This window comes from Eimeria maxima, genomic scaffold, assembly GCF_000499605.1.
Source record: "Eimeria maxima Weybridge genomic scaffold, Emw_scaff144, whole genome shotgun sequence".
NCBI classification, from domain to species: domain Eukaryota; phylum Apicomplexa; class Conoidasida; order Eucoccidiorida; family Eimeriidae; genus Eimeria; species Eimeria maxima.
Genome location: NW_013564399.1, coordinates 42,501 through 53,885, shown reverse-complemented (window position 1 = coordinate 53,885; position 11,385 = coordinate 42,501). Strand labels below are relative to the sequence as shown.

Here is an 11,385-nt window from a genome sequence, read left to right as displayed (position 1 = left end):
TATATATATATATATATATTTATTTATTTATTTATATTTATATACAGAAGGAAGAGGAGAAATATTTAAGGAAAATATTTGTTTACTATGGGATGATAGACAAGCAAAGGCAATTGTTCGATTAGAATTCCAACATAAAATTCTCTCCCTTTTTATGCTTAGGGAGGCGTAAGTATTTATTTATTTATTTATTTAATTAATTAATTAATTAATTAATTAATTAATTAATTAGTGAATATAATTGTGTATTAATTGTTTAGAGACAATTGATTAGAATTCCAACATAAAAGTCTCTCCCTTTTTATGCTTAGGGAGGCGTAAGTTATTTATTTATTTATTTATTTATTTATTTATTTATTTATTTATTTATTTAATTAGTGTATATAATTGTGTATTAATTGTTTAATAATTAAGAGACAATTGATGAGAATTTAATCATAAAATTCTTTCTTTTTTTTTGTTAAGAAAGACGTAAGTTATTAAGGGTTTAGGGTTTACGGTTTAGGGTTTAGGGTTTAGGGTTTAGGGTTTGTGTGTATGCAGGTTATTAGTAGTATTAGAGCAGAAGGTTTGTATTTATTTATTGAGGGGATTAAGTCTTATAGATACATTAGTTACTTCCCCTAATCCATTAGGTTTATGTGTTGCTGCAACAAGTGCAGCAGCAGGTGCAGCAGCAACTGCAGCAGCAACAAACAATACGGCAGCAGCAACAACAAGTGCAGCAACTGCAGCAAACACTGCAGCAGGAGCAGCAGCAGCAAAAGCAGCAGAAGCAAACTCTCAATCATCACAAAGGCAGCAACTTGCTGTCGCATGTCCAGGTATGCTGTTGCTGCTGCTGCTGTTGCTGTTGCTGCTGTTGCTGCTGTTGCTGCTGCTGCTGTTGCTGCTTGTGCGGATGGCTGCCGATATCCCTGCTCTGTTAGACTGTCCTATGCATTACTGCTGCTGCATTTGCTGCTGCTGCTGTTGCTGCTGCTGCTGCTGTGCGCACAGCACTACAGAAGGGGACAGTACAGGTTTTATTTTATTCAATTCCTGCTGAGGGTGTTCCTGGTGCTCCTGACGGTAAGACCTCCCTATACACCCCAAAACCCTAATTTAGGGTTTACGTAGACTTGCAGTACCTAAGGTAGTTGTTGCCCTGCAGGAGAAGGGTGAAGGGTTTAGGGTTTAGGGTTTGGTGTTTCGCAGAAGCTGGAGGGAGCGAACCAACAACAGCCCTTATACAGAGTCTTTCTATATGTAAGGAATGGTCCTAACCCTCAAACCCTAAACCCTAAACCCTAAACCCTAATAATAATTCCACTATAGAGATTGAGTTCGTGAGTGTGTATTATTTCGACAATATATCGTTTTAATAAATTAGGGTTTAGGGTTTAGGGTTTAGGGTTTAGGGTTTGTGTGTATATATTCTTCAGCTGCTCATGAGAATGACCTTTGTTGTTTATGCCTAAGTAATGATGGTTCCCTCTTAGCCTCTGCCTCTGTTAAGGGAACTCTTGTTCGTATTTTTTCTTCTGCCTCTGGACAATTACTTAAAGAAGTCCGAAGGGGTAATAAACCCTAAACCCTAAACCCTAAACCCTAAACCCTAGTTGACATCAATCTTATATTTGTGCAATTTTTGTGTTATTTGGGTCTGTAGTATACAAGACATATAAGTTGTGTAAACCCGCGTAGCAGGAGGGGTTACTTGACTCGGTAATTAACATAAGAAAAATTAGGGTTTAGGGTTTAGGGTTTAGGGTTTGGTGTGTTGTATGACAGGTGTAAATCCCGCATTAATTACTTGTCTTTGTATTAGCCCCTGCAACAGTCTCCTAGCTGTCTGCAGCAACACGGGGACTCTGCATCTATATCGTCTAGGGGAGGGGGAGGTAGCTGCTGCTGCTGCTGCTGCTGCAGCTGCTGCAGCAGCAGCAGCAATTACACCACCTGCTGCTGCGCATGCAGGCGCAGCAGCACCAACATCCACACGCATCACCAGCAGCAGCAGCGCAACAAGGGAGACGGTTGCATCAGCAACCAGCTACAACCCGCTGACTGCTGCTGCTGCTGCTGCTGCTGCTAACGCACAAGGAGACAGCAGCAGCAACGCCAGCAATAGCAGCAACAGCAGCAGCAGCAGCAGCAGCAGCGGGGGCTCAAATGTACGCAGCTCTTGGCCTCTACTCGCTAAGATTTCTCCTTACTTTCAATCTGAATGGAGTATGGCACAATTTAAGTACGTAAACCCTAATTCATAAACCCTCGTAAACCCTAATAAACCCTCCTAAACCCTAGTAAACCCTAGTAAACCCTAGTAAACCCTAATAGACCATTCTAAATCCTAAACCCTCAGCCTGAGATGTCATCAACTCCCTCCCTTGCTTGGCGTGCCGGAGGCCAGCAGCGTAGCTATTAGGCTGCACAATGGATTTAGGGTTTAGGGTTAGGGTTTAGGGTTTGGTGTTCAGGTTCCATTTTACGGAGAACTTCGCGGCGGTTTGTGCCTTCGGTCAAGAACCGCAAACCCTCTTGGGTAGGTTTAGGGTTTATGAGGGTTTAGGAGGGGAGGGGCTTCTAGGGTTTACTAACTCATGTATCAATGCACCGTTTGTTAGGGCTCGTCAGTTAGGGTTTAGGGATGAAGACGTGGGGGGGTTGTGAATGTAGGGTTTAGGGTTTATTAGGGTTTGCTTTTCCTGGTATTTTCGCCTTGCTGAGGGTTTAGGGTTTAGGGTTTTGGGGTGTATGTGCAGCTCTAACAGCAGATGGGTGTTTTTATAAATTAAAGTATGATGTTGTTAATGGGGGTTTAATGACTCGCGATACATTCTTACGTTTAGCTGCTGATGAGACGGTGTAAACCCTAAACCCTAAACCCTAAACCCTTTATATACTAGTTAGGATTATTTAGGGTTCCTTTTTAACGGGATGAATCATCAGACTCCCTCTAAACCCTAAACCCTAGCTATGCTATTCTATAGACTTTAAACCCTAGCTATGCGATGCAATCAACCCTAAAGCCTAGCTAGGGTGTATATATATATAAACCCTAAACCCTAAACCCTAGCTGCGGCTAGTTGCAGGGTTTAGCCAAAATGGTCACGTCCGTTTACGGTTAGCGCGCGCTGTGCGTCGCGGCTCCGAATCTTGTCCCTTTGCTACTGCTGCTGTTGCTGTTGCTGCTTCTGCTGCAGCAGCAGTTGGAGCAGCAGCAGCAGCAGCAGACGCAACTGCAGCAGCAGGGACTCCTGCTGCAGACGCGCTGAGATTTTTCTCTTTTTTGCTTCGTTTGGCTGCCTGCGTCTCCCCAGCTGTATCATTGCTGCCGTTGCTGCTGCTGCTGCCGTTGCTGCTGCTGCTGCCGTTGCTGCTGCTGCTGTCCTCCTCTTGGAGGTACTGCTGCAGCTGCAGATAACCAGGGTGTACACCAGCAACACCAATGACGTCTTTTCCTTCCTTAAGGAGAGAAAGACAAACACTCCTGCATGCATATAAACACTCAATTAGGGTTTATATGTATACACCTTAATTAGGGTTTATACTATATATACACCTTAATTAGGGTTAATAGGCATATACTTGGATGAGCTGCCACCCCTAAACCCTAAACCCTAGCTTACTCAGCTCCTTTGCTCTTAGCCTCAGCAGCAAGGAGACAAACAAAAGCCTAAACCACAAAACAGCAGCAGCAGCAGCAGCAGTTGCATGCAGCTGGATGCCCTCGCATGCAGCCCCAGCCATACGCAACTCTAAACCCTAAACCCTAAACCCTACCTGTGCTGTCGCCAGGGCATCAAACCCTGCCTCGTGGCTCCGCGAGTCAGGCAGCTCATGAGGGACATTCAATTCCTGCAAACACGTAAACCCTAAACCCTAAACCCTAAACCCTAAACCCTAGGAGCAGCAAAAGAGGAACCTCTTTGAGTCCTAATCTTAACAACCCTTCGACCACCCACGTTACACTATCTAGGGTTTAGGGTTTAGGGTTTAGGGTTTAGGGTTTAGGGGTACCTTAAAGGAGAAATCAAAGGAAGACTTGCGATGATCATCAACAACAAAACAACAATTTAGATCAGGGATTGCCAACATATGATTTCTTAATGCATGCAGAGCCGTCCTGCACAAACCCTAAACCCTAAACCCTAAACCCTAGTAAACCCTAGAAAATTGTAAACCCTAATAAACCTTTGCCATATTCGAGGGCGGCAGTGCACAGTCCAAGCATCAGCAGGTAAGAAGCGGTCTAAGGGGAATACAGGGTTTAGGGTTTAGGGTTTAGGGTTTAGGGTTTACCTGCCGAAGGTGTTGCAAGGCGTAAGATGGGTGGCGATATATTTTGTATCGAAGACACCGCCAGTAAAGAGTCTGCAGCAACAAATCCTAAACCCTAAACCCTAAACCCTAAACCCTAAACCCTAGACAGATCCTAACTAGTAAACCCTAAACCCTAAACCCTCGACCTGAAGTAAAACCCTTCACTTTTTCTTCCAAAAAGATAAAATGCCCCTCCCTTCAACCCAACCCACCAAACCCTAAACCCTAAACCCTAAACCCTAATTCCTACCTGGATATTTCTTTAGCAAATCCATGAATAGATGTAGGTATATCCTGAACAAATTTATGAATTAAATGCAACAAATCTAACAGACCGTTGTGCAGCACAATTGGTGTTTCTGCCTCTATTAATGCACCAGCTAGCTGCGATAAACCCGCGCTGCTGCTGCTGCTGTTGCTGCTGCTGCTGTTGCTGCTGTTGCATAAAAAGGAATTTGCCCACACAGGACCTGCTGCAGGCACTGCCCACACACGCTGCTGGCCATCGACGGACGGCTTAGGTGCAGCAGCAGCGGTTGCTGCTGCTGCTGCTGGTGCTGCTTCTGCTACTGCTGTTGCTGCTCCTTTATGCTGTGATTTGTTGCTCCCTTGTGTGTTTGCCTCGTCTTCGCTGCTGCTGCTGCTGCTGCTGTTGCTGCTGTCAGGTGTCCCTGATTTTTCCTGGTCGCCAGGATCCCTGGATTTCCTTTTACGACTACTTAGATCTAGCTGGTGCTGCTGCTGCTTCTGCTGCTGCTGCTGCTGGTGCTGCCGTATCTGCTGATGCATTGCCTCTATGGCTTCTCTCTCGTGCTGCTGCTGCTGCACTTCGCAGAGTCGCTCGTAGTCAAGGCTGCGCAAATCACAGTCAAACCCTAAACCCTAAACCCTAAAACAACAGCTGTGGCTTCCGTGCTGCAGTGCTCCCCCTCCCGTGTACGACAGATTAGGGTTTGGGGTTTATGCGCCCATTGATCATAAACTCGTTATTACGTTGCCAGCGACAAAATACTAACAACAGGGTTTAGGAATTAGGGTTTAGGGTTTAGGGTTTAGGGTTTAGGGTTTACGTACCCTGAGGCGATCCACTTATTAAAGTCAAAACCATTTCTTTGGAGGAAACGCAAAGCCTTCAAATCCACAGAAAATATGCTCCGTCCTCGCTGAACCACAAACCCTAAACCCTAAACCCTAAACCCTAAACCCTAAACCCTAAACCCCAGACCTTAAACCCTAAAGCATAAACCCTAAGGCCTACATGTTAACTTTAGTAATGTCAATACTAGACGTATTAAGGACAACAAGAACAACAAGAATAGCGAGTAGACCCTGCAAATTAGGGTTTATTTCTTTTGATTAGGGATTAGGGTTTAGGGTTTAGGGTTTAGAAGGCGTACACGAGGATGAGCATCGAATGTGTAGGGTTGGAGGATCCATTTGTTTTTATTTTTCTCATCCCTTCTTGCGCAACAAATCCCTATTTGTGCTGCATCACAAACCCTAAACCCTAAACCCTAAACCCTAAAACCCTAAATCGTAAACCCTAAACCCTAAACCCTAATCGACTCTCCTGCAACCGCACATCTCCTGCGCTTCTATCTTCACGCAGCACATCTTAAGGGTTTCAGCTAGATATAGAACTAGGGTTTAGGGTTTCTACAATTTAGTGTTTAGGGTTTAGGGTTTAGGGTTTATTTACGTGCAAGGAATTGCTGCACCGCCTTATAACATTCGTCATAATATTTATCCAACGTCACCGCCCTGCTGCGCTGCTCTAATAGCAAACCCGTAAACTCTGCACACACAAACCCTAAACCCTAAACCCTAAACCCCCAAACCCTAAACCCTAAACCCTAAAGCCCAAGTTGTTTATATAGTGTTTTCTTCTTGTTAGTGTATTTTATGACTCTCTTTGCAGCTGTTTTGTCTCCTTCTGCTGCTGCTATTTCCCTTTGGCTCCTTCTCTGCTGCTACGGCTAGTGCTGTTGTTGTTGTTGCTGCTGCTGTTCTCCCTGCATGCGCTGCAGTGCTGCTGCTGCTTACCCAGATCTACAGCTACAAACTCGGCGCGGTGTATGTCTTCGATGGCTTGCTGCAGCAGCTGCTGCTGCGGTTGATGTTGCTGTTGTTGCTGTTGTTGGGGCTGCTGCTGCTGTTGTTGCTGCTGTTGGGGTTGCTGCTGCTGCTGCTGCAGCTGCGGCTGCTGCTCCTGCTGCTGCTCCATTTACAAGACTCTTAAAAAAAACGAACTCATACTCTCTCCATGAGGTAGCATCCTTATGCTCCCGCTGCTGCTGTTGCTGCTGCTCCCGCTGCAGCTCCCACTGTTGCTCCCGCTGCTGCTGTTGCTGCTGTTGCTGCTGCTCGTGCTCCCGCTTCTCCCGCTGTATAATGCTGCGGCTGCTGCAGCAGATTTGCTGGTGCTTGACTTGCAGCTCTTTCTGCTGCTGCAGCTGGTGATCTACAGTCCGTAGCAGAGGTCTTTGCTGCTGCTCCTGCTGCTGCTGCTGCTCCCGTTGCTCCTGTTGCTGTCGTTCAAATTTCCCTCTACAGGCTTGGGCTGTTCGGTCCCCCACACATGGCGCGCAGCCGGAGAGCGCAAGAGAAGCCCTCAGAGCTCAAACCCTAAACCCTAAACCCTAAACCCTAGACCGCTAAACCCTAAACCCTAAACCCTAAACCCTAAATTTCGAGCATCGTAGGTCACCGCGGCGAACCCTGCATCTATAAGGAAGGGTTTTAGGGGAAATAATTTATTTTTCTTTTTATTAATTAATTAATTAACTAATTAATTAATAATTTTTATTGTATTGGAAGGCAGTATCTTATAAGGCCATACGGGCCGTGCATGCAGCAGCAACAGCAGCGGCAGCAGCAGCCGCAGCCACAGCAGCAGTAGCAGCAGCGGCTGCTGCTCGACACTGCTGCTAATTGCTCCCATCGGGTTATAGCTATATTTGTTTTTAGAGCAGTTGCTGGCTTCTGTGCTGCAGCAGAAGTTGGAGCAGCAGCAACTGAAGCAGCAGCAGCAGCAACAGCAGCAGACGCATGCAGTAAGGCCTTACTGAGTTTCTCCTTTTTAATGTCGAAGTTTCCTTCATAGGTTGCTGCAGCAGCAACAAGAGCACAAGCAGCAGCATAAGAAACAGCAGCAGCAACAGCAGCGGCTGCAACCCCAGGGAGTGACCATATAGTAAGCATAGCAGCAGCAGCAGCAGCAGCAATAGCAGCTGCAGCAGCAGCAGCACAAGATGGCTTTGTTTGCCCGCCGCGGCATTGTTAGACAGGCACGTAAGGCAAAGACAGAGAGTAGCGATGAGGAGGAAGAAGAGCAGCAGCAGCAGCAGCAAACACCTCGTGCATGCGTATTGAAGGCAGCAGCAGCAGCAGCAGCAGGTCTTCCCCCTCCTCCCCAAGTGACTGTTGCTGCAGCAGCAACAGCAGCAACAGCAGATAGTTTTCGTCATAGCGCAGCAGTAACAGCAGCAAAATCGCATGCAGCAGCAGCAGCAGTTGCTGCTGCTCTCCCTGCAGAGCTGCAGCTATTAGATAATACATTTCAGAGTGCCCTAGAGGAATTAGATGAGGAGGATTCACCGCAGCAGCTGCTGCTGCAGCAGCAGCACCAGCATCTGCAGCAGCAGCAGCAGTTGCTGCAGCCTGGGGTGGTGCAGCAGCAGCAGCAGCAACCTAAAAAGAAGCTTCTTGCTGCAGGCGCATGCGCTGTTGGTAGCAGCCGAGTATTCGTCCAGCAACAGCAGCAACATCAGCAACTGCTGCAGCAGCAGCAAGCAGCAGCAGCAGCAGCAAGAGCACAGCGCCTTAGCTTTGGTCTTGGTGAAGAAGAAACACCCCAAGTAGTACGTCCTAAACCCTAAACCCTAAACCCTCAAAAACCCTAAACCCTAAACCCTAAACCCTCAAAATCCATTTCTTAAGCCCCACGACAGCTCTAAACCCTAGATTTGTTGACCCTAAACCCTGCAACTCCAAACCCTAAACCCTAACTAAACCCTCATCTATTGGGAGTGAGTTGCTTCTGTGAGTTGCTGCTGCAGCGCGGTGCAGCAGCGGCAGTAAGGGAGTTTCTTGAGGAAGAACTGCCTAGCAGCAGCAAAACCCCACGAAGCTCTGCCAATAAGAGCAGCAGCAGCAGTAGTAGTAGTAGCAGCAGCAGCAGCAACAAGGATAATAGGCGCAGCGGAAGCCGAGACCCGGAGGCAAGAAACAAAGGCAGCAGCAAAGATAGCAGCAGCAGCAGCAGCAAGGATAAACCCTTGTTAGTAGTAAACCCCCCAGGCAGTGTGGGGATTGTCCTAAGGGCAACGCATGCAAGCACCAGCAGCAGCAGCAGCAAGAGCAGCAGCAAAAGTAGTAGTAGTAGTAGTAGTAGTAGTAGTAGCAGCAGCAGGGACAGCAACAAGGATAGCAGCAGCAGACGCCACGAGTTCACGTGAGGCCGGTGACACTGTTGCTGTTGCTGCTGATGTTGCTGCTGCTGTTGCTGCTGGGTTTGCTGCTGGTGACTGTACTGCTGTTCTTGCTGCTGCTGCTGTTGCTGCTGGTCTTGCTATTGCCGTTGCTGCTGCTGCAGCACTGTGTACAATACTCTGTGTGTCTGTTTCCTTGCAGTCCTAGAAGTAGTAGTAGTAGCAGCAGCAGCAGTAACAGCAGCAGCAGCAGCAGCAGACAGTCAACATCAAGGAGCGCTGGTTCTTCTGGTTCTGCTGATCGGCCTCAAGGAGCATCACCAGGAGCAGCAGCAGCAGCACCGTCAGCAGCAGCAGCAGCAGCAGGTGGCCGTGGTGGTGCTGCTGAGCCGCGTATCTTTTCTTTAGCAGAGCTAGAAGACAGGAAATCTGCTGCTGCTGCTGCAGCAGCAGCAGCAGCAGATGATGGAGCAGCAGAACTCCCTTTTGCTGCACTAGCACAGATGGCTCGTCGTTCGCGGCAGCAAGCAAGAGCAGCAGACATGAACAACAGCAGCAGCAGTAGCAGCAGCAAAGGGGGTACACCTAATGTGTCCTGTTTTGGGGAGTATACAGAGGAGGATGAAGCAACAGCAGCAGGTGTCAGCAGCAGCAACAGCAGCAGCAGCAGCAGCAGCAAGAGCTGGCTAGCTAGGGAGGCCATGCTGCAGCTGCGCGGTGTCCCTTTGCTGCAGCAGCTGTCTGAGGAATCAGAGCAAGCAGCACTAGAGGCATGGGAAAGAGAGCAAATCATGAAAGGTATTGCTGCTGCTGCTGCTGCTGTTGCTGCTGCTGCTGCTGTTGGTGTGTGCCTGGTGATGCTGCGGTTTGTGTGGACTGGTGCTGCTGTTGCTGCTGTCTGGTCTTTCTTGCTGCTGTTTGTTGCTGTTGTTAGTGCTGCTGCTGTCTGTCGCTGTTGCTGCTGCTGTTGCTGCAATGTGCTGCTGCTGCTGCTGCTGCTGCTTTTTTCTTCAGGGGCTGGAAGGAAGCAGCTGCTGCTGCAGCAGGAGAAGCTTGAGAGACGGCAGCGCCAGCAGCTTGCACAGCAGCAGCAGCAGCAACAGCAGCAGATCCTCAGCTCATTTAGTGGCATTCCTGCGCACCAGGATACAAGTGCTGCTGTTGCTGCTACTGCTGACAGCAGCAGCAGCGGCTGTCACATCAAGCCTGCTGCTGAACCTAGGAAAGCAGCAGGAGGAGCAGCAGCAGGAGCAACAACAGCAGCAAGCTGCTTCGCCCAACTATGGGCTAGTGGCGGCGGCGGCAGCAGCAGTAGCAGCACAAACAGCAACAATGCAGAGCAGCAGGCAGCAGCAGCAGTTGCATGGATTGAGGAGCAGGCAGAGATGCAAGCAGACGTGCAACAGCAGCAGCAGCAGCAACAGCAACAGCAAGTACATAGCAAGAAGGCAGCAGCAGCAAGAATGGCAGCACTTGAAGTCAAGCAACTCAGTGAGGCAATCCAGAAATTAGGGTTTAGTGTTTAGGGTTTAGGGTTTGGGATTTGAAGGTCTGGTGTGAGCTAGGGTTTAGGGTTTAGGGTTTAGGGTTTAGGGTTTAGGGTTTAGGGTTTGCGTTCAGAAATGGAGCGACGGCTGCAGAAACTGCAGGAGTTTTTGATGTACATTGAAGACCTCAGCGGCTGCATCTGTAAACCCTAAACCCTAAACCCTAATTAGCCTTGTTTGCGCTCAGTTGAGTCGCAGTTCTCTTATGCAGACACCAGTAGGGTCACACATGGGTCTAGGGTCTAGGGTTGAGGGTTTAGGGTTTAGGGTTTAGGGTTTAGGGTTTAGGGTTTAGGGTTTTGTGCAGATGAGAAGAAGCCCGCGGTTAAGATGGCGGTGGAGGCCCTCCAAAACCTCGAGACAGAAGACGCAGACAGAACGTACGTCAAACCCTAAACCCTAAACCCTTTTTTGTGTTTAGTCGCTGAGCTCACAGAAGCATAAACCCTACGAAGTTAGCCAATAGGGTAATAGCTGTATCTTTTTCCGTTGTCTACATGACTCCCCTCTAGGGTTTAGGGTTTAGGGTTTAGGGTTTAGGGTGTTCTTACAGGACACAGCGGCGTTTAGTGGATATTGGCCGTTTGCTGCCCGAACGATTTGATGAATTCGGCAGAAATTTAAGTCTACAAAAAAGAAGGAAAAGGTATAATTAGGGTTTAGGGTTTAGGGTTTAGGGTTTAGGGTTAGGACGGGGGTTGCTGATGTAGCACTTCTTGTTGAGCCTTCTCTGTGACGTATTTAGGGTTTAGGGTTTGGAGGGAGTTGCTGCTGCAGCTTACCTGGTTGCTCTTCCTCTGAAGTGTATTTAGTGTGTTTTAGGGTTTAGGGTTTAGGGTTTAGGGTTTTGTTGTTGGGTGTGCGCAGATATGGGCCTAAGCTGAAGCAGCAGCAGCAGCAGCAGCAGCAGCAGCCATTAGGTCGTGTCTTGCGTCAGTTAAGGAAGTCTCCTCATCCTGCATCTCCTGAATTAATAGAGACCTTTGCTGCAGCACGAAAATCAGCAGCAGCAGCTGCTGCAGCAGCAGCAGCAGCAGCAGGAACAGGAGCAGCAGCAGCAGAAATAGAGATAGATCCTTCTTCCTTAGGCAATGCAGAGT

At 48.1% G+C, this 11,385-nt stretch overlaps 3 protein-coding genes across 3 annotated transcripts in view; 2 read left to right on the top strand and 1 right to left on the bottom strand.

Moving 5' to 3' along the window:
• Positions 1–543: 543 nt before the first annotated feature.
• EMWEY_00017380 (hypothetical protein, conserved) lies at positions 544–2,854 on the top strand (the record flags this gene model as incomplete). The annotated part of the gene is made up of 8 exons (XM_013479901.1): positions 544–568; positions 658–824; positions 930–1,071; positions 1,198–1,248; positions 1,425–1,559; positions 1,774–2,230; positions 2,463–2,527; positions 2,748–2,854. Coding segments are annotated over 8 exons (1,149 nt in total), but the record flags the coding sequence as incomplete, so codon positions are not given.
• A 239-nt stretch (positions 2,855–3,093) lies between these two features.
• Positions 3,094–6,532, bottom strand: EMWEY_00017370 (CAF1 family ribonuclease domain containing protein, putative; the record flags this gene model as incomplete). The annotated part of the gene is made up of 9 exons (XM_013479900.1): positions 3,094–3,450; positions 3,769–3,843; positions 4,006–4,111; positions 4,288–4,359; positions 4,559–5,161; positions 5,383–5,471; positions 5,706–5,794; positions 6,008–6,103; positions 6,352–6,532. 9 exons carry the CDS (start codon positions 6,530–6,532, stop codon positions 3,094–3,096), a joined length of 1,668 nt encoding a protein of 555 aa, XP_013335354.1.
• Positions 6,533–7,559: 1,027 nt separating this feature from the next.
• The window catches only part of EMWEY_00017360 (hypothetical protein, conserved), a gene marked incomplete at both ends in the record, with an annotated part of 6,297 nt that continues 2,471 nt past the window's right edge, over positions 7,560–11,385 (top strand). Inside the window, 8 exons of the mRNA XM_013479899.1 lie at positions 7,560–8,168; positions 8,367–8,761; positions 8,941–9,536; positions 9,753–10,229; positions 10,359–10,427; positions 10,593–10,665; positions 10,839–10,931; positions 11,153–11,385. The exon at positions 11,153–11,385 is cut by the window's right edge and continues 200 nt beyond it. Coding sequence (XP_013335353.1) covers positions 7,560–8,168; positions 8,367–8,761; positions 8,941–9,536; positions 9,753–10,229; positions 10,359–10,427; positions 10,593–10,665; positions 10,839–10,931; positions 11,153–11,385 — 2,545 coding nt within the window. The remainder of the gene's footprint in view (positions 8,169–8,366; positions 8,762–8,940; positions 9,537–9,752; positions 10,230–10,358; positions 10,428–10,592; positions 10,666–10,838; positions 10,932–11,152) is intronic.